At 40.8% G+C, this 27,869-nt stretch overlaps 1 protein-coding gene across 2 annotated transcripts; it reads right to left on the bottom strand.

The window, feature by feature from the left end:
* Window positions 1-253: 253 nt before the first annotated feature.
* LOC144707799 (ARM repeat superfamily protein) lies at window positions 254-27,869 on the bottom strand. Of its 2 annotated transcripts, XM_078581046.1 has the most exons (25): window positions 27,800-27,846; window positions 27,524-27,728; window positions 27,345-27,445; window positions 26,653-26,845; window positions 22,879-22,963; window positions 22,468-22,762; window positions 22,281-22,383; window positions 22,050-22,189; window positions 15,669-15,842; window positions 12,986-13,188; window positions 12,752-12,895; window positions 12,587-12,675; window positions 10,632-10,779; window positions 10,451-10,536; window positions 10,062-10,117; window positions 3,787-3,947; window positions 3,078-3,268; window positions 2,919-2,970; window positions 2,771-2,843; window positions 2,587-2,688; window positions 2,392-2,488; window positions 2,243-2,317; window positions 1,334-1,548; window positions 668-808; window positions 254-572 (listed from the first exon to the last, which is right to left on the bottom strand). In XM_078581046.1, the coding sequence occupies exons 2-25, from the start codon at window positions 27,705-27,707 to the stop codon at window positions 354-356; spliced, it is 3,327 nt and encodes a 1,108-aa protein (XP_078437172.1). In that variant the 5' UTR covers window positions 27,708-27,728; window positions 27,800-27,846; the 3' UTR covers window positions 254-353. The 2 variants fall into 2 exon arrangements, with proteins under 2 accessions (XP_078437172.1, XP_078437173.1); XM_078581047.1 differs by having other exon boundaries at window positions 22,050-22,186; window positions 27,524-27,869.

The following is a 27,869-nucleotide window of genomic DNA, read 5'->3' as shown; positions in this document are numbered from 1 at the left end:
CACTGATACTTCACAATCACATCAGATACCTTGTTAAAATCTAGTACTAGTAGTAATCTAATATATCAGAGAATATGTCTTCATGTCACTTGAGAGAATTTCATGACAAAGAATAAATATATAAAAAAGGATTAGATACTAAAATTTGGAGTTTGTGGCAAATAATAACTTCTATATCTTCACACTCCATAGAGTCAATACACATCAATTCATATGAACTCCAGTTCAGATATATCAGTTTCACATTCTTGCAACCAAAAAAGTCAAAATTATTTAAATAGAGTAAATTCAGGTCAATCTACACTAGTCAAAATGACAGGCCAAGACTTAAAGGAAGACTTCTACCTGTGAGTTCATCTTTTGCAAGCTTCAAGGATGAGACTCTCCAGGGGGGAAGCCAAACAGGAGAGCAGTTTCTCGCTCAGTTGACGGAGCTCCCCGGAAGACGAATCGGCCATGGAAATGCCTGCCAGTACAGATTTAGCTTCCACCAGTCCAGGTGATAACCTTTCTATGATCTCATCATCACTTCCCATGAGAGATGCCAAGAGCTTTGCAGCTGCAATTCTCTCCTGAAAAAATAGATTTAGTTTAGGGATGTAAGAGAGAGAGAGAGAGAGAGAGAGAGAGAGAGAACCCAAGACATAATGTTGAATTTTTGGGTTACCTTGTCTGACCCTTTCTTTAGGACTTTGACAGAGAGTTTTAAGAGATCCACGGAGTACGGGAGGATTGAAAACTTGAGATGGTAGACAGCAGAGTAGAGAACCTGAATGCATGCTACTCTGATGTCCGAATCGGCTATTGCCTGGTTATATGCGGATAAGAGAGATAAAAGAATCAAGAAATAAGTTTAAAAAATAATTTCAAGTATATAGAGGTTTGAAGAAAAATAAACGCCCTCACATGAACTAAACAGTACATTCAAACTATAAATAGACGTAAGAATGCTAGGGTAGCAGTTTTTCCACATTTCTTGAAAAGATTAAATACCAGGATACAGAAAAGCCCCTTTGGTTCTTCAAAAAGACAAAACCCCCTTTCGCACAGAAGACAATAAAGAATGAAAGCCATTTAGAAAATATTTTGAGATAGTCCATAATATGCGATGATAAAAAAGGAAACATAGCCACAAAACCAAATTACAGCCACTGAAGTGGAACGATTGTCAGAAGCAGAGAGTTTCATGTACTTTCCCCTTCAGGGTTCCTATATCGATAAAATGGGCAATTAACTTTATTGATTATAATTGACTTTTGTTTCATCGTCATCTCTCTCTTTCTCTCATCTATGCCATCTCTTCCTACTCCTTCGACAAGTTTAACATAGTTACCTGAATGGAAGCACTGATTATGGGCAGAGTCCTTTGAGCAAGCACTGCCTGACTGGATTTATCAACTTTCTGGAATGCGCTGACAAGAGCACTTGCCATGCATAGGCGCAATATCTGCGATGATCTGAGATCATGATAAGTTGAGCTTTCAGATGCCAGCATCTGAATTGCTTTGGTGAGGACAGAAGTATGGTCGGCATCCGCAGCACTCGACTCTGAAAGAAAGATTCCACTTAAAGAGTGAAACAACATTTTCTGACCCAAAGAATTTAAAAGATTAAATACTAGACTGTTCAAGTTTAATTTATTTATCTGATCAGACCTTGTCAGCCAGTGCACCAGAAAATGTCCATCAGCCAATGACAAACAAGTCAAGGGTTTATAAAGAAATACCTCATGCATTATGTATTAATGACTGATGATGAACCAATTACAACAGGCTGGGTCAATTATAGGTCGTGTGAGCCTAGACCAGAAATAGGTAGCAGCAGAAATTTGGATATGGGCCTGTTTGCGTGTGGCCCACCACCATTGACAATGAGAGAGAAAAAAAGTCTGAGGAAAAGAGGAGACAGAGACGACTGTCTAAAACACCGTTTCTTTATTCTTCATAAAAAATGAACCCAAGACATCAGTACTATAGGGTATGGTAAAATTGAAAGTTATGAAAGATGACTGATTAATCATCAATCATCTCCAACTTTCATGATCTCTTTTAGATACAGGACGAATGATGAGACAATGACAAGACAATGGTGTATTCATCATCAAGATGATTTTATGAATGCCATCCTCCATGGTCGTTGTCGCAGGATGAGCCAAACCCTGATTGCCTATCTCGGTGAAATTTTACCGTTTCGGGAAAGCTAATGAATTTTCGGGAATTTGTGAATATATCATAGAACAAACCTGGGTTAGTTGACTGGATCTCAGCACAAAATATCAAGGCCATGCAATCGATGCACCCGTGTTTCACCTTGGGAACTGTAAACGAAAAGGACTATGGTTTTTAAACCACGAAATGCAGGAGAAGAGAGAAAGAGAGTCCATTTTCTTGCCTTCATCAGAATCAAAGGGTGGTCGGGTCAGTACAGATTGGATTATTTTTACAATCTGAGCAATTAACGGGTGTGCTGCAGTCTCAACGCCCCTCACCTGAAAATTTAAAAATAAAATTAACTTTTTACTGGCCATAAGAAACGAAAGAAAGGAGAGATAAATAGCAGAAAGAGGAAGCGCGAGAGATTAATTACCACGAGTGAGTTGCAGAGAGCAAATAAACAAGCTTTCAGCTTGAGTGCATTTCGGCTTTGACAAGCAGATTTCATATGGTATGCAAGGGTAGGGATGAGAAACTAGAGAGAGCCAGAGAATCTGATCAGAACCAGTTAAAGCAATTCACAAATCACAACTTGTGGAATAAGGTATAAATTGTGCCTGAGGATGAAGACGCCCACATAGCTCAGCTGCCACCTTTCTCACATCACCAAATTCAGATAATGAGAATGCTCTAGACAAAATAAATAACTTTAAATGCCATGTAAGTTGCATTGACTAAAATGGGGTAAAAGAGAAAATTAAGAACCTGATGATGACCAGATCGGCAATGTTATTATGAATCGTCATGACTGAATCATCTAAAATTAAGAATTCAATTGGTTAATTTAAAAATCTTTTTCACTTTCAAGATAAAGTATAGTTTTCATCTCAAATTGCATAGAATAAAGATAAAATTTTAACATACCTTTCCAGGTTTTTTCTTCAGAAAATACGCCATATAGTTCCAGAGATCCCAGATTATCGAAAACTTTCAAAGGGAGTAACCTGATCATCAGTAATGGACAAAGACGGCTGAACAGACAAGCCTCAGGTTTGATTGCTTCGTTAGAAACAAAGCTCTCCGCCATTTCATGTGGCACCATTTTTTTGTCTGATCTGCCAACGGAAAGCAGTAAATTTAAAAAATGTGATGCATTTTTCAAGACGTGCAATGAAATATAACGCCCCTATAAAGATACTGATTAAAGGGTATACCCTATGTCTGTACGCAACTTGCTTTTATGAAAAATAAGTCGAAGATGAAAAAGAGAATACAAAAATACCAGGAGCATTTTTTGAGATTTTCTTTAAACAATATGTTCACAATGAAATCCGTAAGACTGTAATCCACATAATTGAAAATCACATGTTGTTTCTCTATAAATCATGATTTGGATTTTCCCGAATCGGCTATGAGTAGTACATATGGATAACAATTTTATGATTCCAACGGGTTTTCTGCATGACTATCTAATTTTATCATTGCCTGAGGAATTTCCAGATAAAAACTTGTAACCAATCCTCCATTACTGAGAGATAATACAGATTTATACTTTGACGAATCACAAAGAAATAAACAACTTATCAATAACTTGGACTAGAGTGGCTATCTACAACAAAAGGCTTCCACTTACTCTTGTGCCAGCATTTGTAATAGTATGCGATGCAGGACCAAGTCCTCTGCTTCTAGAAGCCGTACACTTGAATAACTCATGAACCGAAAAAGGACAGGGTTTGATGGCTCAGAAAATATCTTGTCCATAAGCATATAGATGAAGTTGTCAAAATGCTTGACCTACAAAGACATAAAATAAGAGTCAGTGAAAGAGTGTTACATGTTTTTCTCGCAATAACGCATGTGTCAAGCTTCAGATACAATATGATATGTTTTTATGCATTCCATTGCCTCAAGTAACAGATATTGTGATTTATCATCCCAAATGAAAGAAATATAACTCTCATATAGTGTAAGATATTGTTAGATTTTGAGATACCAGAGGAGAGAGATGGAGGAAGGGTGACAGAGGAGACTGCTATGCTAGGAAATAAGAGAATAACAGACCAGGTCAAAAGAATTGACCAACTAACACTTCACTCTTTTTTCCTTCAATAGGCAGAAAGAGTGAAACAAATTTTACAAAACATCCAACTAAAAGTAGAGAGTGATGAATATGACCCTGCATTCTGACACCCACCCTCAAGCTGGTCAATAAAATACATTTGCTAAATTGGGGGTTGAACACAGGATGACGATTACTAACTGTCAAATTTTGGTGAGGTTAAAGAGACAGAGACAGGTTGACAGGAGGAGCCTGCCGGCCTGGGAGCAAGGGAATAAACCCAAAAACAACTTGAGAGTCACTCATTTCCATTCATATTCTATTATTTGTAAATAAGCAGATAGACTATTAAAGTAGGGAGCAACATTTTAACGCTGCAGTTTACATTAACAGATTGAGTGGCTCTACGACTGATGTGCCAATGATGCTGCTGCTGATGCCGCAGACACTATGCATTTGACGTAGCTGCACCACCAACGGAGCTGAGGCTGCCCTTCCCACTGATGTGCCTGCTGACTGATGCGTCTGGTTCAATAGTACCTTGTGTCTCTGATGTAGAATGTCAAGCATGAGGGTAAGGCAGCTAAAAGTCTCTTGGACTAGGAACATTCGGCTACTTATCAGTCGAGAACTATTCTGAATGTGTTGGAAATTATCTTTTTCTAAGGATTAAGCAGATAGGTCCCTAAGATGGACTTAACATGGCGAGAAGAAACACAAGCATAACCCAACACATGTGAACTAAGGTACGCATGGCAGTTCAACCAAATAAAGGCAGGAAACTGTTGGCTAAAAATAGGAGGGAGTAACAGCTGATCGGAAATCAAGAAACAGCTATTCAAACGGGAAGGTGGAACCGAGATTCTTCTGTCTTCGTCACCAGAGGGGAGATCTGATTTGGCTCAACTCTCGACATACGACCCCAGCTGATATGGTCAAGTGTGGCCATTTCCTCTTCGTCATTTGCTTGTTTGGAGGGGCATACGCCGATCTTCGATTCTCAGTACTAAACTCTGTTTCTGTCTATTTTGAAAGCACTATCGTCCACCTGCTGAAATTGTAGCTTTGAAGCACACAGTCGTTTGTTTCTCTACCGGTATAGAAGAGTAAAAAGGGACAACGTGCCGTTTGCAGATTGATTCAATATTATAAATCAATGTAAGAAGTCTCCTGATGCTGGGGCTGGCATGAAAATATTAGCATGTAGTCAACTATAAGCAGAACGAATTTACACACATATGTTAAATAGATCTGATTCATCAATGACAGGGAAATCAAAAGAGATTTCTCATTCAATAGTTGAAATTATCATATTTCAGAACATGTTGTGATATGTAGGCATGCCATTTAACTAATCTAATAATTCGTCAAACACTGAAATAGGAGAGTGATAGGAGACTTTTTTCATCCAGGGCTTTCTAACTGACGTGGAACTGCAATCAGACATCCTACAACATTATTTGTAATGTTAGCTGATCAATGGGCTGTCATTTTCTAACGTCGTTGGACATCAGATCTTGGACAAGTTTCAAAATCTCGGTTTTGTTGAAATATGAGCTACCAATAAAGATGCTCAACACCTATGGTGCCTGTGATGAAATTACAGAGTGGTAGTTATCATGTTGGAAGGGTAGGCCATGTTTTAAAGCAAATACTTCATTCAGTTTTTGTCTCAGTTTGCCTTCCTATTCCTGAGTCCATAAAAATGGAAGCTTTCCTTAGATCGGAGAACTGGCATGTTTTGTTTGATTCTTTTCTAGATGCCTTCAATGGCAGGCCTCTGATACCTCCTCCTAAGGTATTTGTTTGGAAAGTTTGGATGAAATCTTCCTCGAAGGTATCCTTCCAATTGGTAATTTCAAGAAGAGCATGACGATGTTATGTGAGGCAAACAGCATCCATCAGATTGAGAGGAAGATCTGAGTTCAAGTATAGAAGCATGTGCGGTAAAAGAGGAAATGGGATGGAACAAGAAATGCATATTCGAGAACGACAGATTAGTCCTCATCTTCTGCTTGCAAGAGTCTTCCACAAACCATCCTTCAGCCGCTCCATCGAGAGTAACTGCTTCCTTGAATTCCCCAGGTACTCTTCTCCCTGTCACTCTTTTATTTCTAGGCCTCCATCAAGGCAACCCCTTACAGTGGCCTCATATTGGCGCATCGCCAATATGTTCATCAGAAGAACATATCAGCCTCCCTCTCCTAGACTGCGCAGTCATAAAAGAGCATAAGCAAAATCTCCATATCTAGATATCATTAGAAGGTAATCATAGTTGGCATGAGCCTGTTCAGGGGGCCCTCAATTACAGAATACCTTGGATGATATTACTTTACTGCTTAATTCAAGCAGTAAAAATGTTGAAGTAGTAATTTCCAATGTAAGTGGTTAAACAGAGTCCCTTTCTGTCCTTTTTATTTCACTGCTTAAGTGACTTCTTTATGTGAATTAATTCACTTAAATCTGGGCTGGGTCTGGGTCCAGGCCGGGACCCAAGGCCATTAAATGTATCTCGTGGGTACTTAAAACCCCTGACTCTGAGCACGAGTTTAAGTTGTCTCTTTCTTTCTGAAACCCTAAATGTGGAGGCTGGCTGATGGTCTGTTATGATCCAGCCGAATTGACATAAGTCATTGACCTCTATGTGGCAGACCCTCTCCCTTTAATTTTATTGCGTCCCCCCAGAGAGCAGCATAGATATGTGTTATAAACCTTGATGTAGGTCTCTATCGAAGATGGAATTCTTGAAGAAAAGATAGAGAACAATGGGAGATAGATTGATAAAATGGAGGACCGCAGAACAACAGTAACAGCTACAGGCCCAGATAGATGCCTATACACCTTTAGGGTATACGCCTATACACCTCACCCATAACAGTTCGATCCATCCACCTCATCTCGTAATCCCTTCTTCATCTTTGACGAATTGGCCACACAGTTACTCCTCTTGCCTACTCTCACAAGAGGCGCAACACGTCTTTAAAGAGAAATGGCCCTAAACAGAATGGCAAAATACCCTTATCAGACATTCAGAGTCCTATCAATAAACAGTTCACTAACTGAAAAACCTGGTTGTGTCAGCATTTTCAGCATAAAATTATATGAAGGATTGCACTTAGGGTCTATAAACATCTTGTAGGTTTGTGGTGATTTTGCCATTGCATCTCTTTCTGACCTTCTAGGTTTAACTCCAATGATGCGTTTGTTTTACTAAAGAACTGACAACTTCCCATAGCTATAACAATATCCTAGTAGAAGTGGACATATTATCCAAACATAGTCATTTTATTTCAGGAAAACATTCCTTCACCACACCAAGTACTGACTGAAAAGTGAGTAAAGGGCCTGTACGGTCCTGATGGGAGGTTCACCGATTCGTCGGGTGTCCATTCCTTGTTATAGTTAAAAAAAAAAAAAACCAAGCACTGATGAACTCTTTATTGAGGAAATCTTTCATCTTCATGGCGTTCCACATTTGATTTTATCAAACAGAGGCGGTGTTTTTACCAGTTCCTTCTGGAAGGAAATCCACAAAGAACAAGGCATGATATTGAAAATGACTTCCTCTTATCATCCAGAGACTGATGGTCAGACAGGTCTAAGAAACTGCTGAAGTCTTGATCTTCTCCCTTTGATGCTCATCTCTATGGTAGTAGCAGACAGACGGGTTGACAGGTAGGGTTTGAATGAGCCAACAAAGACATCCCTTTATTGGCTTACATACCAGTAAATAAAACAGCGTCTTGTGACCCCTACTAACTAATGTGATCCACAGTCATGTGGGCCACTTAAAGTGTGACCCATATAATAATTTAAAGGATATGTGGGTCATTTATAACATGTGGCCCATTTACAGGAATAAAGACAAAAATAAAGAACAAGAGATAAGAACAAGATCTATAATCAACAAGAGGTCAACAACAGGAGCTAACAATACTACCTCCATTGTTTCTCATTTGAGTGTCCAAAACAATGGACTAAGCGGTTAACCTGGGCGGATTATAGCTAAAATACGTCCTACCATTCTTCTATAAAAACAACAACTTTCAAGGTTATCTATGGTAGAGACCCTCCAACCCTGATTAGATATGGATCTTCACCATCACCCATTGACTCTCTGGATCAACTACTCCAAGAATGTGATGCCACCTTCCATTTACTGAAATTGTGCCTTTCAAAAGCACAAGAACACATGAAGAAACAACATGACAATCACATATGAGTTGTGCAATGTCAAGCGGGTGATTTGGATTATGCGAAGCTCAGACCTTAAGAATGAAAACACTGGCAAAAAGACCTTTGGAAAAACTTTCTCCCAAATACTTTGGACTATAAAAATTTAACAGAGAGGACCAGTGGCTTACAAAATAGACCTTCCTCCCATATCAACATCAGCAAGAAAATCTAGTTATTTTTTTGCTCACCTCCGCAAGGTCATAGGTGAACAAAAGAGCAATTTACCTCTAATGACTAATGTCTGCTGATCGGGAATGGCAGGTCCTTCTAGAAGCCATTCTTTCATACTGGTTCACTCTTGACTGCATGCAAATGCTGTTAAAACGCAAAATCTGCAGAAAAAGCAAGGAGGGAACGCTTTCCTCTTATGGAAATAAAATTCCCCCGATTCCAAATTGAAAAGTATTTGGCCTTAGGAGAGGGAAGTATTGATATGAGTCTCACTCGGGCGTACTTGGAGAAAAGGAAGAAGAGTTGTCTCACACGTGCCATGTCAGACGACACAAGAGGAAATGAATAGGCAGGGACTCCACCGACAAATAAAGGATAAGAGACCATTTGAAGGCACCTTCTGGGAAGTTTGGTTGTGACGACAATGGCTGAGATGGAGATCCTCCTCAGAGGAAGAGAAGCGCAGTCCCCCTCATCCCTCCATCTTATCTCCCTACTCCACCTCTCTTTCTCTAACCACATTCTTCTTACACATTGCTCGTGGTCTGTCCTCATCAGCGATGGTTCATGGATAGCATTTCTATATCTGGAAATTCTTGATATTCTCCGAAATTCTAATTGTGATTTGCTTTTTGTCAACGTGATATGAACCTTCCTAAAGTTTACAAGAGACGAAATAAATCACTATTGACTGTCACAGGTGACAGTTATGACAGTTATTCACAGAATTTGTTGGAATCTTATTGGGGAGCAAATCAGATCAACAATACAACTGAATTACCTGAAGAAGCACATCCCACTGAAGCATCCTTTCATGAAGAATCCAAGGGTGGCATCCAGCAGACACCACCCTTGGATATGTTCGAAAAGGATATTGAAGAATAACTGCCTAAATTGTGTAATATAAATATGTGTATGATATGTATGTAGGAGGCAGGAAAAAGACTCTCCTGAGTTAGTGAGAGAATTTCCTAAGGCTCTTAAGAGATCCTTAAGAGATTGGGAGGCGAAGTCATCGTCTTGTAAAATCGCTCCTGTAACAAGGGTCGTGCATTTGTACTTGTGACTGTGTTAAATATATAGTTATTGTTCGTGTTCTAGTCTTAATTATGCCATTCTGAGAGGACTGTATCACAACGCCACATCGATATCCTCCTGGGGAACATATCATACTCATGATTTCAGAAAATTACTCGTCTTTCTTGCCATTGTGTAGCTTTGTCAAGGGCGATGATTAATGCCCAACGAGTAGAAACACTTTTGAAGTCAAGCACAAATCCTGATTTCAGATAGTAGGTTAACGAATGACTGAAGTGGGTGTTCATAAGCAGCATAACACAAAATTATGAAATCCAATTACAGGAAATAAGCTTGACAAAAAACTGTTGTCACGGGATAAAGCATAAAAGAAACTGTAAAGTAGGCCCAGGCGTGAGGTATACATTTCCAATCCATCCTTCAGTCAGCTTCAACACGCGATCGACATCCAGCTTCAGACCTAAAAAGAATTTAATGAAAACACAAATATTAATAAAGATACAAACTAGCTATAGCGTAGATGTTCATAATGAATACGATTATCAACATAAGTCAATTATACTTAATTCATGAACAAAACGCCTTCAAAAATATGTGCTCTCAGTCAGCCATCCCATCAAAGTGATTTCTTGAATGCAGCAACAAGATGGATGAATAACATCCTTGAATAAAAGTGTTTATAAAAAAGATTCCAAGTTCATAATAAAATTGGATATGACTGGGTGCTGCAGTTCAAGGAGTAAATTCATAATTGAAATGGAAAAATCATTCAAAAGGACGATTTCAAATCCACCTGTACTGGACGGCAGAGATCTGTTGTCCAGATGTTGGCCTAACGTTCCACTTTCCAGTGAAGAATCATAACTTTTATTGAGATCACTGCAAAAGGAAATGAAAAGCGCATACATTATTTTGTGCAACACATGGTGAGAAATAATGTTCACTAGTCCAATAGAAAAATAATGGAAAAGAACCTGAGTGAATCAAGAAGTATGTCTATCACACTAAAGTTGTCGTTATGCTGACTTAGCACTGAAGTGAGTGCAGACACAGAAGAAGAGCTCAATTTTACATTACCAGAATAAGCTTGACGGATAAGTTGGGGCAGAAGACAACCAGGATCTGGTGCATGGAAAAATGTGCAACATTTGTCACACTCTAAATAACTAGACAAATATGTATTATGCATGTTTTTACAAAATAATAATTACGAATCAAAAGACTCGATTAAAACATCTTCTGAATTCTATAAGATGGTATAGCTTTGGGAACCTGGAACCATTCATTAAAATGATGCATTCTTTACGATCCCCAACCACTAACAGGAGTATTTACAGCATTTTCATTTAGTAGTTACATTTAAATATTGCCTCCCTAAGGATAACAATCAAGAACATGTCGTGGAATTGGCAGGGAGATCCACCCAGAAGCACAAGTGTCCATCTATGCCTGCTGTAATGTGGTATCTTCACTATTTCTCTTTCTCTCTCCACCTTATAAGATCCCTATCCCCTATAGATAATGTAGCCCCTTCCCCTAAGGGATTAGGCAAAAAGATGTAACTGGATATGGCAGGAGAGAGTGTAGGGTGGCCAATAATGGATCGACAGGGGAGATGCCATGTAGAAGATGTAAAGGCCACAGCTGTTCATTGAATTCTTCCATTTCTCAATCTATCAATAAATCATTATATTTTGTTTTCCAGGAATTATATGATAGAGACCAACAACAAGGTCCCCATCATTGATATCAGAGCCTATTTTATCCAAATATACCACCGTGCTGGTCTATCAGCCATTATGCATGCCACCACCATGCCATCATCACCAGGCCACAATCACCTTTTAAAGACCACCGCCGCAGTTGCCAAATCACTACCATCACCGATATCATCAAGTGCTGTCCTTGCTGTGTTGCCAGATGGGACCCCCTGTCATGCCTTGCCACGGTCACTGCCACAACAGTCGCACACAAAAGTGTTGTTGAGGTGATGGTCACTGATATGATTCCAGCCCCTGTTTACGAACGCCGTTGGCCCATGAAACAGAAGCAGCCCACGAGGCCACCAGACATTCTGACTCAAGGGCTGAAAATGACCGAGAAGGCAAATCTTCTCCCTATCTCTCATCCTTCCCCTTCTCTGGGTCGTTGCTCTCCTGTCTCGTCGTATGCAGATGGTTCTACCTCACCGCATCTTCAGGTGACTGGTCCCCGGTCAACCCCTCCCTCATCAACTCAACCTCATCTAGGATGATTCCCGTTTCTCCTCTCTACCCTGGGAACTTCTACCTCACCTCATCCTCCACTCCCCTCCGATACGAGCCTACATTGAGGATTGTGTCATTTCTGTTTCCCCCTAATCTTCTTTCCCTTTCCATCATCCCCTTATTACTACCTTGTCCTCTTTCCTATGCACTGAACTGTTGCTCGATCTCACGGGCATTGGCATACCTTTTTGGGAGGAGGATTATAATTCATTGATAAACCTGTGATGGGGTACTATCAGTCACCCATGTCATTGTCAAACTGAAATTTCCAGGTCAACTTAACTGCACTGCTGTCGCTAGGTTGCCGTTGTCAAATCTTCGTTATCGTTGGTTTCTTTTATTTTTCGCTCTACCCTTCCAATATCATTCTCAATAGAGACCTACCTAAGGTCTCTATCGCACTTCAAACAAAATCTACTGACTCTACTACCCCACGGATAATCATATCCAATAACATTTTCATGTCTACACTGGGAAGCAAAATGTTATGACAACTGAAACCTGGAACAAGACTTTGGCAAATGGTAAATGCTTCTATAATATGATATGACCAGTGACTGAAAGTGTAGATAACCCACTATGTATCTAGTAAAAGAATGGGAAAACGAGCTAAATGGCTAATACAGAAAAAAGGCCAGAATAATGTTCAAGCCTAGAGTTACCTATATATGGTAAGAGGTTAGAGTCCTTAACATAGTCCACGAGTTCTTCATCTTCAAAACATTCCAGCAAATGGCTCGCCACTTGCTGCCTATAGTTTTGTAGGTAAGTCTCATAAATTAGAACACTGTTCATTAATAAACCCAAAAAGAAGCATAAGCCCTTACCATAGAGCTGAAGATATTTTCTCTTTTGCATCGGACTGTCCACGGAAAATTTCAACCAAAATATCAATTGCGTTCCTTTTCTGACTGTGAGATCCCGACTCTAGCAGCTTTAGGACTTCTCTAATTGATGATTCGTCTTTGCTTCTGAGTTACCAAGAAAGGCAAAAATAAAAGGGTTGAGTGTATATGATATAAAAGAAGCAAAAAAACACTACAAAATTTCAGTGACAGTACAGGTTACAAAACTCAGCCACTAGCAGAACAACAGCCTTTGAAGTGGAATCTCGTTCATTTAGAAGATTTAGCAGCAAGAGAAAGATATCTTGAAATTGATGTGCCTCAGCATTATAGCCTCCAAATAAAGAGCTAGATCCAAAGATTATCTCTCGCAAAATAATGACACTCATTTCCACTAGGTCCTCATCGCTGGACTTCAGCTACAACAAAAGAAGGCAAAAGATTATAGTATTCTGCTCTTATAGTATTCACCAGTAAATCACACGAGTATTTCCACAATAAACCAGGCCACAAAATGAAACAGATTCCAAATGACCATATAGTTTGATTGCCACAATAATCCGTTTTAACAGATATTTATCACCTCAAACGTCAGAAGCTTGTTTGTAGGAATGATCTAGAGCACCAATAGAGTACCTATATGAACGCCATTCAACAAAAATAGATGACTCACTCATATGTTAGGGTACAGTCTACAGGTTATAGATGGTCTCTCACGCGTGTCTTCTGAGAATACAGATCATAGATGGTCTCTCACACTTGTCTTCTGAGTCTGCAGGTCATAGATGGTATCTCACGCATGTCATCTTTCAGGTCATAGATGGTGTCTCACGCATATCTTCTGAGACTACAGGTCATAGATGGTCTCTCACGCAGGCCTTCTGTGAAGACAGGTCATAGATGAAGTCTCATGCATGTCTTCTGAGATTACAGATCATAGATGGTCCTCTCATGCGTTTGAAGTCATCTGCCTGAGACTCACAGGCATACATCTTCCCCTTAAACTAGTAGCGAGTGAGTTTCGCATGCATAGGTCATGGACTACAGGCTGTACGCTTAGATTAGGATACCACCATGAGTCATCAGGCTATAGAAATGGTTCAATAACTCAAATCAGAAAACAAAATAAATTTGTGTTAGCACCTAAAGAGCTCTGACGGTGGATAAAAACACCTTTTGTCACCTAGACTCTCTTTTAACATCGCTTAGAATTTCATAGTAGTGACTTTACATACCTCAGGCAGATCAAACCTCATTAAATGCATGACGGACAGTCATTTGGTATAAACTAATAAAATGGACTTAAATTTCCAGCAAGCAAATTTAAGGAGAACCATGTTACACTCCCACGTAACAACTTACACCAAGATTGAAAGATACCTCTGAATAACTGTAAGAAAACAGATCCAAGTCCAGAACAGAGAGAGCAAGATCAGATGAGAGATAGAGATAACGAGTAGCCCCCGTCAGAAGTCTCTGATACGTTCTTGTATCATAGTTGGTAGAAATTCAGAAATTGAAATGAGACACTTACAGTATGGGATTCGCTCTACTCTGTTTTTCAAGCGGAATGCCCTCTTTGTCTCCGTCTCAAGCCTTCGAGATAGCCCAGAACCTGCTCGGACATCTTCGGCCAAATGCAGCTCCACCCATCCAGCTCTCATGTGCTCCAAGAAAGTCTGCTGTCGAAGAAAGGTCGTGCTCCTTCTACTTTATTTATAGTCTTCTTTATTTCTTTTCCAACAATCGGTCAAGAACGGCGGTTATTCTGCCAGGCCAGCACCCCCTGGACCTGTGACCTGATATGATCCAGCAGCGGGTCTACGTTCAGAGGAAGGCCCAAGTCGAGCCCATTACACAAGATCCGGCCCAACCCGCACCATCTCCTATTTAAAGGCCTTTCTTGAGGCAGTCGGGGAGGAATGCACACAGTAAGCTTCCCTCTCTCCCTTCTCTGATCGGTCGTGACCTTCTCTTCTGTGACTCGTAGGTTGGCACCGCCCAGTCCGGCCTGCAGCTTCTCTCCGGCAACCATTCCCGTTTCTCTTCTCTCCACCCCAGGAACTCCTCTTCCAATTCTCTCTCTCTCTCATTCTGCTCATCTCCCTCGTGTTACGGTTACTTTCAGAACTTCTCTGTTATTTCATTCAAGTATTGGCATTACATTCGTCCCCGTCCGGAACGTGTCATGACCCTTTCCAATCTCTCTTTTTCTCCTCTACGCTTCCTCCACTCATATACTCTTATTGGAATCGTATCAGTCTCCAAGTCCACTGGCACAGCGTCTGTGAGCCAACACAATAATTCTCCAAAACTAGTAATGCCCCAGCAGTAACACTTTTTGATGTTAAGCGGACCAGCAAGTAAGTGACTAATCACTCACACGCTGGTCTTCTGCCTCTTCTTTCTACACACATACATTACAGGAGTTGTTACATTAATCCCCCCCTTGATTGCACCTTGTCCTCAAGTGGAAAGTTGACGAGGCATTGACTGATGGTAGATGCTCATTTCCATGAGTAGTCATCTATTTTTGAAATGGGGCTCTCCGATACAAGAGGAAAGGAATAGTGTTTTCAAGTCCTTTCAAAAATGTCTACATAGGCCTCTCTGATGCTTACTGGGCCTACTTTGAAGAGTCCTAAGCAGAACCCAATCTGATGGATAATGAATTATCCCTCCTCACTCTAGCTCTCAAAGTCTCGAATCATTTCAGTCGGTCCATCCTGACATCTGGCGGCAAACAATTCTTGGATTCGAATATTTAAAATTCGAAAAATATTAATAAAAAATTAAAATTAGCTTCACAGCTAGACCTTCTAAACGACCAAAAAAGGGAGAACAATCCAAAACGTAATCTTGTTCATATTTTTGGTAAAGTTACTTCAATTAGGAGTACCTGAGATAACATAGAAGTGACTATTTTAATTCCAATTTCTGATGTCGCACTCTTTCTCTCTTCGACAGGAAGCCTCCCCCACAGAAGTGCAATGCAGTTCGAGAAGAATTTCTTGGTCTCCAACGAGCTCTGAACTTTCACCGGATTACCCTCAGTGTCATGTTGCGCATAGAACTGGACGCATGAAGTTTTACACAAAGAACAACATTTAACAAAATATAAAGACCCAAAACATGACAGAAATTAAGACTGTACGGAGAATAAAATTTTGAAGCCCAAACCATCATCATCAGACTAGGATACTATTAAAGACACATATTTTGTCTTCAAATCCATGGCCATGGAGACTATTCTGAAAATTCATGGCCAGCTAAAGTCTTTTCCAAGAATTATAATGCAAATTAAATATTCTCCATGGGTAGAAACGACAATGTCTAAATTAAATATCAGAACAACTGCTTCGATGGTCCTCAACATATGTAGAAAACCCATAAAAATACAACATCATAGTATTTGAACCTATGAAGTTAACTTTTTTGTATTGATGATTAAACAAAGCATCTTATTCCCTCTGGCCACATTCCCTTGGATTTTGAACGTAAGATTTTGGGCATAATCCATCTGACCACATTCCGACTTTCGCTCTATATGAAGATAATGATTTTGATTAAGATGATGATGATGATAATGATGATCTGGAAATATATAAGATATCTTGGGCACATTTGATACCTTCTCTGAAATACCTGAGTAGGTCGTCTAAGGGGAAATTCAAAATATGACAACCAGATATTTCTAACTTTTGCAAAATAAACCACGTAATTTTTGCTCAGACTAAGATTTATGCTTCTGACGTCCTTGCATGTCACAGTCAATTCCTCGTTGAAAAAGTATTCACATGGAGTAATAGGAGTGTCTCTTCAAACCTTCGATTTCTCTACAGAACTCAAAAACTGATCTCTCCTGCTAGAGATTTGGTTTCTAGTAGTAAGCCCACTCCTGGGAGATTCAGAGAATGAAATCACTGGGAACAAAATTTACGCAGGCTCTTTTGAATGTTGGATATCAGCAGTAGCATTTTCTCAGCTTCAACCATCCATTCAAATAATCATCAGTCAAAACTTGAAGATATGTTCTGCAGATAAGATCTGGGAGAAATTAAAGGCATGAATTTATAAGTCTGGATTCTTCACTATCCAACAATCGAAGTCTGTGTTTTGACGTATCACATGTCAGACACGTGATACCTCCTTCAGCTAAAGCTAGCCATTGCCCATGTATCTCTATGTGTCGCGGTCCACATTAATAGTTGTACTATTATTTTTGCCCTAAAAGAATCATCTTCTTCCCTTCCTCTGCATCTCTCTCGATCTCGTCTCCCTCTCTCTCTTGGAAACCCAGGCGACAGCTCTATTTCTAGCAGTCTGGAAGGGAGATCATCAATGGGGTTGAGCGGAGATGTCAAGAAATGGATGTCTCGACCAAGATCCTGTCCGCCATAGTAAAGCTAATGCAGAATCATGGTATTCAGATGGGCCTCTATCAATGTATTCTGTAATTCCTCAATCTGATATATGGATATGGTGATGTTTAGTATTTGAAACAAAACTTCATCTTCCAACTGGCCCCAGAGATAAGCCTTTTTGAGATATATAAAGGGAGGGAGGGAGAGAGAGAGAGAGAGCGAGAGGGAGAGGGAGAGGGAGGAAGGGCAATATTGCTGTGGCTCCTGACATATTACCCTGATAACTTTGGCGACACACTATCATAGGAAACAAAAATTTACCCTGCCTAAGTTTCTCTCCCACAGCTTTTCCAACCTTAGATGCTAGCTAGAATCTTTATCTACCTTCTTTTCTATCTTTCTTCATACCTTCTGTTCGCTCACTTTTGTTAGTGGTCCACGTCAGACTTTCCTGTCAGTCTTTCCGATGTATTTGATTTCAGTTTTTGTTACATAATCTTACTTTTACTCCACTTATAATCTTTTAAGTTAGCCACGTTCAATAGTTTACTCACTGTTCCATTCTGCACTGCTTTTTTGTTACATTCCATTTCCAGTTAAGTGACTCACGTGAATTGCTATTTATTCACCAAATGAGAGAATAAGTAACTTCACTGTAAGTGCACAAACTTCACTGATTGTGACCCACCTATTGGTAAAGCACCAGTATTTAAACTGGCTATTCATTCTGAGGGACCAAGTAAAAATAGAAAATCTCACATTGGGTTTAGGGATTGTCAGGTTCGACCTGATGACTTCCACCACGTCAAGATGACACTCTACCTCTGAGTTATATCCCTTCCCTGGCCCTGACGACACGAATAGAATGGGTTGGGCCAATTATTGGGTAACTACTTTGCCCACCCTATAAACCACCTTAGAAAAAGATTTAAAATACAAAAAAGGAGGGAACAGAACCGAACAACAAGATACAAGGATGGCAAACAACCTCCCCTCAAGTGGGGTATGGGTGCTGATGTTACTCATAGCCAATTTGGACATCAATCTCTGGATCCAAGAGAACCCCCCTCCCCCCCTCAATCTTCTCCATGATAAGGAGACAGTATATCTCAATACATATGTTCCTGCCTTGTGATAAAGTCCCACAAACCTAGAATGATTCATGAACGAATTTCTTACTTGAGTAGTTGATGTAGTCCACCACAGTATATAAATTCTCAGCCTCTGATAGGATCCTTGATAGAATCCTCAGCCTATTTAGGAGTAGTCTCATCATATTAGCTCACAAGGCCATCTCAGTCATTGGGTCATTGTGTAATTCCTTTGAATGGATGCCATCCCTTAAGGAGGGCAGCCAAGAAGAATGATGTAAGGTTTCTTGTCTTTATCCTCTCCATGTCTAGGGTCCCTCTCTCCCCCATGATCCCCATCCCTCGTGGACGCCTCTACCTCACTGTGTCTTCAGGCAGCTTGTCCTTGTCTTTATCCCTTTCCTCGAATCATTCCTGTTTTTCCTCTCTAACCCAGGAACCTCTCCTCCTCCTTGCCTATTTCCTTCCCCTGATACAAGCCTACATCCAGGACCATCACAGCCTCCCTCGATCACCATGGATTCCATTCTCACAGAGTCGCCACCCACAGAGCTCTTTATCGAATGCAGCCCTGCTCCCCCACGTTGTCCTCTTTAAAAGTTTGAAAGCACAAATTCCCATCAATTCTTTATTCCTACCTCTCCCCCTTCATTTATACTTCCTTTTACTCCCTTTCTTTATTGTCAGGTGCTTCCGCACAGGGCACTGTCCTTCCTCTGCAATGGCTGTTAACTCCTTTCTTTGATATTGCCGTATCGGAATCGCAGCACTTTGCTGGACAGGATTAAGAGCATTTCATATGACAGACTTATCATCAAAGTATAGCTTGATGCATCCATGATTGAACACTTTCAGCTCTTACATTTATCCTTAGCCCTGGGCTGTTGCTGTACACTCGACCACAGAACTTGAATGACATGGTTCTTATCACTTTTTGTTCCTCAAGGGGGCCAGGTTGATGAGGGGTGTTCAGATGTTGACCTTCCATCAACCAATGATCCTGCATAATGATACACGACGCTTCTTCTCCAAGAAGTGCCAGAGAAAGAAGAGGAAAACTGATACAAGTCGCTTCTTCCCCAAGAATTACCAAAGAAGGAAAAGAAGACTCGTCCAATAAAGGGTCTTGGAAGATATAAATAAAGGGGGGAGGTCTAGAGAAAAGGTATCGAAGAATTAGTTCTCAAGAATCAGTAGCAGGCTGCAACTGGGGCTGGGGAGCAGTAGCCAGCCTGCGATCCAGAGGAGAGAGCTCGTCTTCCAATTTCCTGTTCTATCTCATCGTTTCCTCGCATTGTTTCCTCGCATCTCTTCCTCTCTACCACGCACAATATTCACTCAGACAACTTCCTGTGTCGGGATTCTTAGACAATTTCTACATCATTTTGTATGGATTAACATTGATTCACTTCAAGATCCACATTAAAAAACCACCAATAAGAAGACCACATGCTGACTAAACACCGCAAGTGTGAGAAAGATATAAAGAAATGGAATCGAAAGGGAAGTGGACACTTTTGGCAATTTCAAGATTCAGTTGCAACTCGCAACTGGGAGGCTGGGGAGCAGGATCGGGCCTGCAATTCCAGAAGGGGAGAGCTCCATTCGAGATCTCCAATTATCAATCTCACTCTTCGTTCCATCTTCTCTCATTTCACTTCTACTTGTTCTTGATACAATCTACTGGATTTCATTGGACATCTATCGGCATTATTGGCCATTGACTCTTCTAGATGAATTCAGATCCAACTCTTCTCTAAAGATTTCTGGATCAATATCACATAATCAGCTTCAGTGTATATCTCCACACCAGTATCCTTATTTTATAAACAGAAAATCTAGACCATCTTGACCTTTAAAGAAGGCAAGGATTCAACATGCTGATTGTTAGTGTACTGTTATTGCTTCCGCCATAATAGTTAAGAAATTGCTTTATCAGTGGGTAATCCTTAGAATGTACTTCAATCTTGAAGGAACAGAGGTCAAAATAGAGGGATCAGATGATTAGAGAGAGATGAGTGAGTGAAGAGTGATAGAGACTGAAGGGTGAGAATCAAGAAACAGAAAGATCTTTTTTAAGCAATCAAGAAACAGAAAGATAGGGTGGAGGGCTAGGCTGCATCAGCCAGGCACCTCCTCTGGATCTGGAGCATCAATGAACCGGCCACTCACCTATGCAAACTCAGGTAAGATTCTTCTTCATCTGTCTTGCAGGGGAAAGGTATAATTTGTAGATTCTCCTTTCTAGCAAAAACCTTCCGTTCAAAGGGGCTCTTGTGTCACATGTGCCTCCCTCTTGTGGCACTTCTTAAACTTTCTCAAGCAGTGTCTTGGAAGTTCATATCATGTACCTCTCTTGGATTAAGCATATACTTACGAGGTATGCTCACACCATCCGCTTTCTGGCCGATTATAATATAAATAAGTAAATTTTCCAACAAATGTTTGGAATGACTCTCTACAAGTCCAAATTTCACATTGGAATTTCCGATTGACTGAGAGCTTACATGCATACCACCCACTTTGATGGAGGAGATTCACAGTGCATTTGCATTTAGAAATTGAGGATATGCCATGTTTTCCCTATGCCACCTCAATTCTGAGAAAATACATCAACTTCTCAATATGCTTTAAAAAAACACTAGTGAAAGACCCTGGCTGAGACACTGAAGATCAACTTCATCATCTCTAGTTATGGAGAAATCATCCACAAACAAAAAGAGAACGCTCAGCTTGCAGGATAGTGATACGACCCTGAAACATATCGATGAAATTCCAACTATACTCCTAATTGAATAAAACTTCAATCAACTTCAAATCTTAGAGGTCCAGCGATAATCTCAATGGGATGAACAAGAAAAAGAAGGAAATGAGAGGGAAAGGACGATGGAGGGAGGGGCCCACAAGAAGATCTTCACAAAGCTGTGGAGGAATGGTGCCGACATACAAGAACATCTGCAATGTCTGAAGTTGAGGGGTCTGATACGGTCCTCCCAAGAGCCTATCATTCTCATAAGAAGAGGATACCTGGTCACACATGCTCCAGAGAACACACATGTGAATTCAAACAGATGAAGGCGGGAGAGGGAGATTAATAAAGAGACAAGGGGAGTAGACGGACACTGAACATTTCAGATTTCTTGGAGGAGAGGGAGCTGCGGCTTCTGGACGCAAAGGAGGGAGACACTCTGGCTTGGTGTGGCGGACGAGTTGATCTGACTTCATCTCTGACTCTATCTTCATTCCTAACATTCTCATTATCAGTTGTCATTTGGATTTTCGTTTCTTGAAGAATTGCTTATAATAGCAATATCTTTTAAACATCACATTCAACCAATTGTTTGATCATGACTCAGTCCAGGATCATAACAAGGTCATGGCATGAGGAAAGGGAGAGACAGGAGAGAGAGCCAGAGGACTCATGATTCAGCCTGGGCTACCTTTCTCGATGTGTCACCAACATTTTAAACAGCGGGATGGGTCCTTACAGCTCGACTTTTCTTGTGAACCCTGCCCAGTATCATATCAGATTGAATTTATTTGAACAGTGTGTGATCTGCCAGCCTAACAAATAAGAGTTGTTCTTTACTCGGTCTGGACTTCCCCAAATCAGTACTAACAAATTAATGGGACCAGACTTAACGTACAGTAACATGAAGGTACATAAAGATGTCCTGGACAATAAGTATTGAGACATATGAACGGGCTTGGAAACAGAATGTTTCAACTTTTGTGTAGGGTGATTGAAATGAAGACGCTGTCCCTCAAAGGAAAAACGAAAGTACAGCATATATCTTTTCCACGGCATCCCTCTGTTGATCATACCTCAAGCGCAGATAAGTATTCGTCAAGCATTTGAAGTGGATTTTCAGGAGACTTAAGTTGTCGTAAGCGAAGGAGCCTCCCATAATGTCTCCAGCATGACGAAAGCAGTAAGGCCCCATTCTTCAAAGACTCCCCCCCTACTTTTACAAAATAAAGCATAAATATTTGAATTAAAAGGCGACTGATAGTTCCATAAGAAAACCAAGGAAAAAGGAAGAGAAAAATCAAAACCTGCCTCATCTCTTGTCAAAGAGTAATGCTCTCTGAGTTGTACTAGCCACTTTCTCACTTGCTTTAGCCCTTTTTCCCGCAAAGCTAAACTTTTCTTGCTCCACTATAATAAAAAAGTTTCCTTCCCATAATGATTGATAAAAAGCAAAACTCCAACAGCATTTCCATAAAAAGGTAGAAACATTACTGTTTCAAGTTTCTCCACAAGTATAATGAGCTCGTTCAAACAACTCCATAGAAGATATTCTGATCTTGTACCGTCAGAAAAATCCATTGCAATATCTTGAATATTTCCTTCACAGTCAGAATGTGATACAAATTTGATTAATTCCATCTTCCCCTTTCGGTTAGGCAATGGCCCCATTGTACTTGTTTTATTTGGTTGAGATTCTGCAATGGCCAATGATTCTGTGAGGACAATAATGCAATCTGCAGCAGCCACAGCAAGCCGAGTTGGCAACTCAAACCCTTCAGTCAAAATACTGCAAAAATGATAAAAATTCTCACGTTATTTTTAAGCTTAAAAGGTAAAAACGAATTTACAAATCGCAATCATGGGCAATCATCTTTCCAGCTCAGGGAGAGAAAGCAGTTATACCTCCCCTCTTGGGCTACAACCAGCAGGTTAGGAATGGACCGACAAAGAACTCTCAGTACAGTGATGTGAAGCCCTTTTTGATCCTCTGTGGCGCATTAAAAATACACAGTGACAAAAGTTAAAACATTATACATGTAAGATGATACCAAAGAAAAATTCTTTCAGAAAAAAGTTATAGCAATGAAAAATTCTGTGTCATCCCAACACTTCCTGACTGTGGCATGAGGACTCAGAGAATGGGCGAAAAGGCATGGAAACTCCTACCATAGGATGCCTCAAGTCAGTCAATTGTCCAACCAGTATCTTAAAAACATATCCATCCCCAAACTTTGCACCAAAAAATTCACAAATTCGGGGGAAGGTTAGTTGCATGCAATGTTAGAGAGTAGATTCCCCTTGAGCTGTAACCACCCGCCTTTCCCAATCGAGCCCCAAACCATAACTGACCTTCAGGATGTTCATGACTATATCCTCCTCCCGTTGCATAATTCTGCCAACCCATTTGTGAACAGTGCCAAGTTCATGGAGTGTACAAGAAGCTCCCTTAACCCCTCCTGATCCATGGGTCGACAAACCATGTCTCAAGAGATCAAAGACAGTCCCTTGTCATTTCTTGACACAGATCTTTTTCAAAAAAGTCGCCTCATTGAGCCATCCAAGCGCTTTCCTACCTATCTAGGCATTTTAAAGACCAAGAAGAAGAAAACTGGTATAGCCAAAAGGACAAATTGATTTGACCATGCAGGCACACCAAGTGCCCCCTACAATACCACTCTGTTCTGACAGCCCTATAATCTCCTTTCCACTTTCTCAATCACTAGCTGCAATCCTGTGGTTAGGTGTCCTCTCCTGTCAATGGCAGGCCTAGATAGCATATTGGAACTGACTGGACAGCCGTCCCTAGGACTTTTGAGCATTATACATCCTCATCTGGTGATAGCACAAATCCCACAAAAGCTGATTAAGTGAAATTGATCTGTAGGCCAGGAAAACTACAAATAGGTCTAATAATTTGGATCAGGTCCTACCTTCCTCCGCAAAGCCTGCCATAAAGAATGTGGTGCCATCTATTTACTCAAGCAACAGGTAGCTCATCATCTAGAAACCCCTCAACAAATCATGTGTGCATGCTTGACTGGTACATTTGGCCAAGGCATCCATTGCTAGAACGAAAAATTATAGCACCACTGAACGTTCCTGCCTGAACCCTCCATGTAGATCAATATCCATCACCCCACTGAACGTCAATTCACTAAGACCAAAGAAGAATAAGACATAACGCATCTCGGCACTCATGTAACTCATTAAGGGGGAAAGCCTCTCCTCATAGAAGACCACAAAAAATCCCCGTCGAGGGAATGATATGCCTTTGCAAAGAGTCGACTACACACAAAGTCTCTGGTCTCCTTTCTCTACCATGCCCCTAGGATTTGGCGTACCACTAATGCGTCATCCTCCAGCAGTCTGTCAAGAATGAAGGCTAACTGAAAAGGGTCCACTAGATCTCCAATCACCCCACTTAACCTGTTGACCAAGACCTTTGTGATGATGAGATAAATAGAATTTAACAAGGAGATAGGGCATAAGGATGATCAGTCTGTCAGCAGTCTGTCAGGAGGAATAAGGGTGATCAGTTGATTCACTCTAGTCCATAGTTGCCTCTCCCAAACTGTTCAAATGTGTCCATAATCTCTGCCCTGAGCAAGTCCCAGAACTCAAAGAAGAAGAAAATTGGGCCCATTCTCCATTTAACCCCGTGACTGCCTCCCTCCCCCCATTAATTGATAAAGGCCACACCCAATCAGTTTTATGCTCCTGTGTGACCCTGATTGCCTTTCTACTACACCATTTTCATCAAGTTTCGGGGTCCGCCCAGAGATTGCGCTGAAATGGTCCATGTTGAACTGAGGCTGCATGGAGCTCTCTCTCTCTCTCTCTCTCTCTCTCTCTCTCTCTCTCTCTCTCTCTCTCTCTCTCTCTCTCTCTCTCTCTCTCTCTCTCTCTCTCTCTCTCTCTCTCTCTCTCTCTCTCTCTCTTTCTTTCTATCTCTTCTTCTCTCTTTCTCCATTGTGAGTGGGCCGCGTCCTATAAGTGGCCCACATGGGAGCATACATTCTATTTGAAAAATACTCTAAGTAAAATCCCACGTGTGAACCTTTAAGTGACTCACACGTGGGACCATGTAATGGGGCCCCTTTAAAAGGCCCCAAGCCCTAGCCGCCAGATAGTGTGTTTTTTGGTCAAAGGTTTCTTTCTCTCGGGCGCCGCCCTTGGCTGGAGCATTCTTCTCTCCTACTTTTCTTCTCATTCCTCTTAAGCTAACAGTCCAATATAGCACCCCCTACTACATGTGCCCTGGCATAGTCTTGGTTAATCACCAGCACCTTCGATATATGATTAGATCTCCTCCTCCAATTGGTAAATAGATGAAAAAAAGTGTATGTTGGCATCCCCCTCTTTCAATCATAGCTACTGTGATCAATTAATCTCTAGTTTTTGGACCTTCTCTGGCCCCCTCATGCAGCTGCCATATTATTATTGAGTAATCGCATGTCTGCAAAAGGGAATTTCTCCAATAAGTCCCATCGAGCATAGAAATTTGCCCAAGTGCCAAAGCATGGTGGGCCCCCTCATGTTTCTATAGATGTAGACACAATCCATAGGCCCTATATACCTGCAACCCTTCTCCCAATATTAAGGACCAAAAGGTAGCCCAATGAGGGTCTCGCCCGCCAGCTCCATGAGGTCAATCCCCTATCAATAGCATCACGTTGAAGTCTACCACAAACATCAATAGGAGCCCGCAAAAGGAAGAAAACACTCCAGTTAGCTCATCTCATAGGTTGTCTCATAGGGTGGCATTAACTTGACCATTGACCGATGCCCCAACCCACTCAAAACTGTTGCTCGGCCTTTTCAACTTCAGTGTTACCACAAATTGCCCATCCATGTGTCCTCTTTGACAAAGTCTGTTTCATTCTAGGCCACCACCAAGAACCTTCCATGAAGGCTCACCCCACCAAATTTCAATCCTTCACCTCACAACTTTCCAACATCACCTGTTGCACACATGCTACCATAGTACCCTACTTATGTAGGTATCTCCCCATACTCTGTGCCACCCTATGAGACACAATTCATGGCTGAACTGGTGGCTCCCTTTGCTGCCTCTCCATCATCCGCAGGCCCACTACCTTGGCCATTACACATGCCCACTGATTCATCAGTGTAAATTAGGCATTTAATATCTGAGTAACCAATTGGCTCGAGGAGAAATTGGAAAAAATTGCAGTGGGACTCGTAATTCATAGATGAAATGATCCATGACTCCTGAAAAGGACATCCTTAATGTCTCTTTAATGATCACTTGTCATAAATGACAATGGGACTACCTTTAGCACCGAAGCAAAATTAGAAAGTAGACATCCACTTCTAAAGTGCACATTGATAGATTTTTTTTGACGTTGTGATGACAGGAGCCAATCAAACTCTTTCCACCAACAAACGTCTGATTGCATCAATGACCGGACAGAAACTACTCAAGCCAATTGGTTTATAACATGTCTCATGGCGATCTGCTGATCTTTACCCTCCAACTTTGTGGATGCTGTTCCTGACGATTGTGATTTTATTGTCGTTCCAAGCTTAACTTTCATAAATACTTTGACAGAATCTTATAAAGGACTTATTGACAAATTAAATATCCAAATGTAAAATGTGGGCTAACTTCCCTTCAAAAGACATGAACAAGGAATATCGAGAAAAGCAGTGTACCTTCAAAAAGTCGACTAGAAGACATCTCAACTAGGTTTCTCACAAATATGCACCAGGCAAACGCAGTGAAATGATCAGACTTTGACGATATTAGTGCTGCAAGATTAATTAAGATAACTTGAAGAAGAAGCTCGTTTCTGCATAGCCATCTGATGAGAATGAACACTTGCTTCCGACATTCTTGATTGTGGAACTTCATCATATGTACAAGAAATAAATGAATAGCCAAAGTCAAAATATGATGTATCAAACTAAACACGAATTCTTAACACCTTATAAATAACGCTATGGGCCCCTGACAAATTAGGGTCATATTTCGTGCATGGCCAACCTATAGTTCCGGACATTTACAGAAAAGAGAGAATCAAGATTATGAAAAGAAAGGGGAGTATCGTCATTTTCAAGTGCGCCTAATGATTTTCAGATTTAGGAGAACGAATTTCTAAAATTCAAAATTGAACACAAAAATATTTGGTTTAAATGATCTAAATCCATTTAATTTGCTTTCTTCCCCAAATATGCTCAAAAAATAGTCTCGTTCTCTCAAAATGCTGATATATAGAAAGAAAAGAGACCCACAAGATGCGTTATAGTTAAATTATCAGGAGAATTTAACACTTCAAACAGTTTTTGATCCGACTAAAACAGAAGATAAATGCCATCTAACTTGGGAACAAAGATAAGAGAAGTACTCGTTCAACTAGAGGAACAAGAAGATGATCTAAAGGCTCATTCCTCCTCGCAGAGTCCTCCACCAGCCTCCAGACGAAGCAGAGAGACTCGTCCAAGAGCGCTGCAGAAACTCAAACCACAATCGCCCGTCACAGATCTTAAAGAACAGCAAAAAGGGTACTAGAAGAAGCATTCTCACCGCCAGAAGAACTCTTCGATGGCGAAGGCCCAAGCTCGGCGACAGCAGCCTTGATACGCCGAGGCCGCGAACTAAGGATTTCAGCCAACGCCTGTCCAAGTGAAGATGTCGACGAAGACGAAGAAGATGAAGTGTTCAAAATCTCTCCCTCCCACGATGAACCCCATGAACTATCTTCTACCATTTCTTGATCTCAGAGAAGAAACTGAATCCAAAATCACGCATAGAAATCACGGCGTTCGCGCAATCACGAAAAGAAAAATTGAAGATCACTACATAGAAATTACAGCCTTGTCGACAGATCAAAATCGCCAAACTCGCTCTTTCGCGCGTAGAAATCGACTGA

This window comes from Wolffia australiana, chromosome 9 (assembly GCF_029677425.1).
Source record: "Wolffia australiana isolate 7733 chromosome 9, ASM2967742v1".
In the NCBI taxonomy this organism is placed as follows: domain Eukaryota; kingdom Viridiplantae; phylum Streptophyta; class Magnoliopsida; order Alismatales; family Araceae; genus Wolffia; species Wolffia australiana.
The sequence above is the reverse complement of the archived record's forward strand: the minus strand, read 5'-3'. Positions and strand labels throughout refer to the sequence as shown.